The sequence below is a fragment of the Pseudopodoces humilis genome, chromosome 9, assembly GCF_049639895.1.
Source record: "Pseudopodoces humilis isolate 2021_Gansu_Grassland_sample_001 chromosome 9, ASM4963989v1, whole genome shotgun sequence".
Classification (NCBI taxonomy): Eukaryota; Metazoa; Chordata; class Aves; order Passeriformes; family Paridae; genus Pseudopodoces; species Pseudopodoces humilis.
In genome coordinates this window covers 18843750-18851239 of record NC_142208.1, presented here as the reverse complement: position 1 = coordinate 18851239, position 7490 = coordinate 18843750, and the positions used below count along the sequence as shown (strand labels likewise).

At 44.9% G+C, this 7490-nt stretch overlaps 1 protein-coding gene across 1 annotated transcript; it reads left to right on the top strand.

The window, feature by feature from the left end:
• The first annotated feature begins 1619 nt into the window (after nt 1-1619).
• LOC102111754 (bone morphogenetic protein 2-like) lies at nt 1620-6106 on the top strand. The gene is made up of 5 exons (XM_088059892.1): nt 1620-1908; nt 2020-2159; nt 2893-3009; nt 4039-4240; nt 5658-6106. Exons 1-5 carry the CDS (start codon nt 1620-1622, stop codon nt 6104-6106), a joined length of 1197 nt encoding a protein of 398 aa, XP_087916018.1.
• Nucleotides 6107-7490: the final 1384 nt, after the last annotated feature.

The window sequence follows — 7490 nt, the reverse complement described above, 5'->3', positions numbered from 1 at the left end:
CTATGTGTTCCCAGACATTAATGTCTGGAAACAGCATCATGAGAGTAAAAATGAAGGTATATGCCTAGGGAGGATACTGGGAGTAAATGAAGAGACCCAAGGGCAGGGTAGAGTTTGTGAGGATAAGCATGTGGAGGAGCAGTGGAGTGGAAGCAAAGCTTTTTAGATTGACTGAAAAACATTATAGTGATGATTTCGCCTATCTTACTAGTCTCTTTTCAAGCTCTCAGGCAGGTAGCTGAATGGGTACTATTTTATCCAGCACTGTTGTTCAGCATGAGCCGAGGTACCTGCAACCCTTAGAAGGCAACCGGAGAATTTTGAGGATCGAAGTTGGCTGAAGCTTTATGTGCAGCAACAGTGCTCTTTACGCTGCTCTGATTAACCCATCATTGCTTCTCATTTTCCTCCACTTCCTTTTGCACTACATGGGGCAAAAACTTGGGACAGTGTGGAACTGTGGCCTCTTTGTCCCCACCTTATTCTCTTAAAGGTGCACCTGGTTGCTCAAAGCAAGTACTCCTGTCTAACGTCGTGTGGCTGAGTAGAGGAGCCAGTAGACATTTTTATCTGCCCCACAAAATACCTCCCAATACTTTCCTGCCTGGAAAGAGAGCACAGCACAGTGTGGCACAAGCAGAACAGGCACTGCTGCACAAACCATCAGGAAGATCTATTTGCTCCTCTGTAAGTTGCCAGACTGCCTTGAAAAGGACGACTATGCAGGATCCTTAGGGCTGGGATGGGTTCGTCTGGGTTGGTTTTCTGTTTTTGTATTTCTCTAGGGGTGGGGGATGTGGAATCCCCTTCATCAACCAATGGGTGGGGGGAAAAGGCAAAATACTGAAAGCTGGTTGACTCTGGGAAATAGTTAAGCCTTAAAAGAGCTCGTCGGAATGTGTATTCAAGCCCCATCCCTGAACACTTCGAAGCCTGGCAGTTCTTGCTGCACTGCACTAGCAGAACTCCAGACTCTGTCCTTAAAGCCTCCTCTCCCTGGGCAGCCGTAGGGCCGGAGTTTGACCCTGGGGAGCTGCAGCCTCCGTCCTGCAGCCCGGCCAAGCCCGCGGCACCGGGGCCGCTCCAGCGGCGATTCCTCAGGCTGAGAGCCGGCAAGGTACTGGGGATCCCGGGCATTCCTCAGGCTGAGAGCCGGCAAGGTACCGGGGATCCCGGGCATTCCGGAGGCAGGGGAGTACAGAAGCTCACGCCCGGGTCCCAGTGTACTTTTCATTGCTGCGGCAACGACAGGAGACATCACCTGGGCTCAGTAATCTCCAAATCACAGCCTTTTTCGGCTGAAATTTCGGTCGATGTAAAGGTTTCTCAGGTGCTGTGTTCTTCGCTGATACCTGGTCCTTCCCGCGGCATCCCGAGCCCCCGAGCGGGCCCGGCGGTCGCTGTGATGCCGACGAGTGCACGGTGATACCCCATTGAATCTTTAAGCGCCGCTGATGGCCCGGGCGCGGCGCGGTCTCCCCTGCCCGGGGCCTTTGGCCCTCAGGGCCGCACGTTCTGACCAGAGCTCCGCGCACTCGCCTGGCCGCGCCCAGCGGGGCCGGGCCGGGCTCGCCGAAGGGCCGCTGCCCCCTCACGCAGCGCGGTCACGGCCGCGGTCCATGGCGACCCGCCCGCCGTGCCTGTGGCTGTGCCTGGCCGGGCTGCTGAGCCTGCGGGCGGCGAACGCCCTGCCCCTGCGGCCCGACCCGCGGGACGAGGTGCTGGCGGCGGCCTTGCAGCGCCTGCGGGAGGTCTTCGACATCGAGGAGCTGCCGCCCGACGTGTTGCCCCGCAGGAAGCCGCCCCAGTTCATGGTGGATCTCTTCAACAAGGTGGCCGACGCCAACGGCATCACCCGCGCCCCGGGGCTGCTGCAGGGGGACGTGGTGCGCAGCTTCGAGGACCGAGGTGGGCCTGGGGCGGCGGGGCCGAGCCCGCGGTGAATCCCCGCGGCGGGCGGGCGGGCGGGCGCGGGCCCGGCGGGGTCCGGCCTTGTTCCTAAAGAAGGGTCTTTTCCAGTTCACGTGGACCACCGCCACTTCTACTTCGACATCAGCGCGATGGAGAAGGGCGAGCAGATGCTGAAAGCCGAGTTCAGGGTCTTCAAGCTTAAGAGGACACATCGGTCCAGAAGGTCCGACGTGCAACACTTCTGCAAAGTAAGTGGGGAAATAGTTAAACACTTAATTCTGCTATCTTTGTTACTAATACTGAAACATAAGGCGTGCGACTACGTACCACACAAACCTGCTTTAATGTTATTTTTCTTTTGTCATCCTCACTTTTTCTTTTCCTTCAGCATGCAGAGAAGAATGCAAAGTTTTGACTTTGGCTTTCCACTGACCTTTGTGCTATGGCAGTGAGCTTTCCCTAAAGATACCAATGTCAGACCCATCCCAAATCAAACTACTTTTCTGGGATTTGAGATATTTCGAAATTCGAATTGAAATTTATCTTCTGGAGCTGCTCCAAAGAATAGTAATAGCAGCCAGGGATTAATGGGAAAACAGGGCTTGTAAGGAAATTGAGTGTATCTATTCCTCTGGCAAAGGGCAGGATTGGACTTTTTGCAGACCTGAAGACAAATATGTGGAGGAACAGAAGACTTTTATGGTATCAGGTGTTCAAAACAGGATAGGGATGATCAGGATATTTTTCTATAGTATCTACAGTCTAGCATCCTGCCTCTGAACTTACCTAGAAGTACATGTATGTAGCGATAACTTTTTCTGTTAAACAGTCCAAAATCTACTTTTTACCTCTTTTAGAATGACAGTACAGTTTTACAGCTGTGATGCAGCAGAAACCTGCATAATTTTCATCCTTCCATTTTTCTGTAAGAACAATCAAAACAATTTCTTAATGTTTTTCTTTTATATTTCTGGTTTTTAGGTGGAAGTGTATGAGCTCTTGGAGAGTGAAAATAAGCCGCAGAAAAAACATCTCATTGCATCAAGGTTATTGTCCCTCTATGCGGAAGGCTGGGAAGTCTTCAATGTCACACAGACAGTAAGCAGAAAAGTCCGACTTAATTTTATTTCTAAAACTTTTAAGGTGACACCTGATAACTCCAGCATTGCCATTAAACTGGGTTTTGAGGTCAATTCAAACAGAAGGACAGCAGTAGAGGGAGAAGCTTTCTTTCTACCCTTAAAAGTACACCTGGTGCTACCTGAATTAAAGAAGTGTTTATGAGCTGCTAGGAGCACAAACAGGGTGAGAACTGAGTAACCCAAACCTAGCATTGTGTTTCCGGAGTTTGTCATGGTTGGATTGCCTGTCATTCAAGTTCCCGATAGACGTCTGTATTTGTACTTCCCCCATAATCTTCTGTATTTGTAATCTTCAAGATTTGTTTTGAAGATACCCATAAATTGTAACAGTAGGTGAGTGACTTTCTGTAGCAAAAGAACGCACACGTGGTTTTAAGCTGTACTCTGGGACAGTGTTTTTCATTGCCTAAGCTTTATGATCAGACTGAACAGCATGCTTGGATGATTGGTTGAGTTCCATCTTAAGTCATGATATTCCTGCTAGAGAATGGCCTGGCCTAATCGATCAGTGTGTTATTACAACAATTCAATAAATAAATTTGCTTGATTGTGAATTTCTTCAAATGACAAGGTTTTTAGCTTTACATAAGTCTTAATGGTATGAAAAGTCTGGAGAGTTCGTATTACTGTGTTGAGATTGCTATGAAAAATAAATTTCTGCTGAAAGTCAGAGAGAGTTTATTTTAATATTAACTTCTACACTCAAGTGTTCACTGCTAAATTCTCTGAAATTGATTATCTTTCTGTAAATGTAGCTTTGGGGATGCATATGCTATTTTGTATTTTTAAGTGTTGAATTACTGGTTTAAATATTAAACTCAGTGGAGTCTCAGCTATACAGTTATCTCACTTCTGTTATAATATATGTCCTTATGCTCTCATAGCTTGTTGCCTATTCTCTTTTCCTAATATAAACGTTGTTTAATCATAATACTGTAATTAGAATATTGAAACAATATTTTTTTCTTTTCCCTGTCTTCACCAGGTTTCCAAGTGGGTTGGAAACAGCAGCTCCAACCATGGCTTTTGGATAACTACAACACACGTTTCCAGCAATGGAATGAAACACGACGTGGTTACATTTGCCAAGAGCCAAAGCACTTTGCAGGAGAGTAGAAACGCTCTCCTCGTCCTCTTCACAAACAGTAACAAACAGAGGTCTCACAGCTTTGTACGCTCTGCTACAAGTAAGTGCACTTTTAGAATATGAATTGCCTGTTCATCTTCTGTTACCTCCTGCTACCTCACGTAGACCTAACCTCAGTTATTTGCTTCAGTATTAAACCAGTTTGAAGTTGAGCTTTGTCAGCAATCAAAATTGGATTTGATAGTCCTTTTTAGTAGGTCACCGGCATCCTAAGTTGCCTCTCCCCTCACAAAAACTGTGTGTGCCAGATTAATCCTAAGGGGAATCTGGTTTATTTAGTTTGTAAAGGAGTACTACTTACTTTTTAAGTACTACTTACATTATTTTTGTGGTGGTTAAATTTGCGTTAAAATTGTATGTAGTTTTAGACTGAAAAAAACTCTGACCTGGAATAATTTATCAAAATTCTGGTAAAGTATCCGTAAGTGTGAAATCATTAAGTGTGATTTTAAGAGTGAAAGAGGTTGTTAAATAAGCAATTTGTAGTTCTCTGTCCTTGGCTTGGTTTTTAAGCACCTATTTAACTTCTGTGACTAATTAGCATTGTGACTAAAGGCTGCTTTCATCCAAGACAACGCCCTAGTGCCTTAAAATACAAAACAGTGTCTTCTCCCACTGACCTTGGTGTAAAATCAGCTAAGGCTAGATTTTAGGGCCTGATAAATGCAAAGTTAAAAATTAATAGTGAAAGCCTAGATCCAGTTTAATGAGCATCAAGCTCTACACGGGATACTGTGTCAGGATGAGAAATTTCTTAACAAAGAAACTCTCTAGGCCTGTCTATCTGTCAGTGACCACACAGATTGTTCTATATATCAGCGAGTTTCAGCCTGTGTACATGGATCTCCATGGACCTCAGGGCTTCTCAGAAGATACTTTAAGAAAGCATCCTATTGTCAGTATGCTTCATTCTTTACCAGTGCTCTGTAAACATGGTGGTGGCTTTTTTTAGGATCAAAAATTTGAAAAATGTATTTTTTACAATGTTGCTTTACACATTACCAGGTTACTGCACATCCTGCTTTGCAAGTGTATGGGTAGAGTTCCTGGGAGAATACTGGAGAGAAAAAGGCTGTGATCTCCACCCTCTGTTAGCACTGCCTAGAATAATGTGTGTTGCAGAGGATGGTTAATACCTTTCTGACCAGATTCAGCCCTGAAGAGGGACTGTGGCGTTCACAGAATATTTGATAGATCATTGCGTTTTTCTTTTCTATTTCTGCTGAACTGGGGATTTTCCAGAACTCAAAGTGAAACACAAGATTTGACAGATTTGGAAGTATGGCTGACATGGCAATTGAATACACGCCCCTTCTGGTACATTCACAGGTTAGGTGCCGTTTTAAAATCTGCTCTGAAGACTTTGATGTAGATTTATTTATTAGACCTTCATGCAGAACAGTGTACTTAGTAAATTAACTTTGTTTGTGAAATATTGACATACAGCTTCCTTTCAGAATCAGAAACAAACCCTGCCAAATCTGATGCCTCACATGTTTCTCATGGCACTGATGTCATCCAAAGCAGCAGTGCCAGCATGAGCAGGAAACCCCGAGCTGCCGTAGCCGATGCTGCCAAAAGCCCGTTAACAGCATGTCACCAAAGGGAACTCTACGTAGACTTCCATGCTATTGGCTGGTCAGGATGGATTATTTACCCAAGTGGATACAATGCATTTCATTGCAGAGGGTCCTGCATCTTCCCTTTGGGGGAAAGTCTAAATGCAACAAACCATGCTACAGTTCAGTCCATTGTTTATACCCTGAAACTGTCTCAAGATGTCAGCATGCCCTGCTGTGTGCCAGATGAATTGAAGTCCCTCAATCTTCTCTACTTTGATGACAAACAGAATGTCGTCCTTAAAAATTATAAAGACATGGTGGCAACAAGGTGTGGTTGTCATTAGCAAGACCTTTTTTTTTTTCTGCATTTGGTATGCACCTGGATTCAGTTCCCCATTTGCCACCAAAGATACCAAAGGAGATGGCATATCAGTTTACAGGGTAGGAGAGACAGAAACTGGTCTGTGCTTCAAATCTTTCTCCTCTCACCATGACTGTGTAGGAAGGTGGCTGGCTTGTGAAGAGCTGCAGACTTCAAGACCTCCATGGAGAGCTCTTTGAGTGCCTGTACACCAAGGAAACTGTTAAAATCAGGAACTTGCTATGTGAAGGAAGTGAAACACATTAAAGTGACAGTTAAAATTAAGGTCTTGTTCTGTGTACCAAGGCTCAGAATTTCCAGTAATTTAACAGGCATGGCATCCTGCCTCAATCCAGAATGGGATGCAGGTGTCTTAGTAGCACAGCCTTAGTCAGTTTTGGCTGCATGATCCAGTGGGGATGTTCAGTCCTGCTTTGAGCTTTCAGGGTAAGTATTTGCACAGAGCTAATTTCAGAGGTCTCTACCACTTGAAAATCATGCATTACCAGGAAATGGACTTCTTCCCCTGAGCTCTACCAAATGCAGAGGCCTCTTCATAATCCCCATGGGACTTGCTAGCCAGTCTGAAGGAGCCCAGAGGTCAGTATTTGTCTGGGAATCAGTATACTTGGCTCCTATCTCAGGGCTGCAACCCTTTATGGTGAGACCAGTGCCTGTGTCTGTAATGGCTGTTAGGGTGTGTGGCACCAGATACTGCCTTTGTGTATTTGCTGTACTGTGGAATCCTAAGCTTGGGTCAGAATCCTTGTGGTTTAGCAAGAAGAAAAAAAATCATGACGCTTTGGAGGTCCATGAGAATATGCTAGATACTGGTCTGGTCCAGTGTATGAGGAGAGTTTGGTGAAATGTACTTGCTGATTCCCCTCCCTTTCTTGAAGAATAGGAGGACATAAGCTTGGATGGGGCCCTTTGAGGTCTTTCAGTCTTGCTACAGTTTCATGCAGGTAACCAGCCCACTGCCATTCCTCAGTCAATTAATTGAGTTGTATCTTAAGCCTGGTTAGGTTTCTTGTCTCCATTGACCCTCTCACAGAATGTGGCATCTCCTATGGGCAGAATCTTCATGGAGAATTTTTTTACTGCAAGACTTTAAAAAAGGAAAAAAAATATGTAATGTCTTTCTGTAAATACTGATGTCTATAATAAATTTATTTTATTTAAAACCCTGACACTTGGGGTGTATTAAATTAATCTGTACTATAAAATGCTAATTTTTAAATAAATGTAATAACATTAAATAAACATTGGTATTGTTTGTATTGTATTTGAACCTCTCTCATAGAGTCATGAATCAAATAATTTTCCAGAAGAGAGGACATTCCCAATGGCTTCAGTGGGTACTGTAT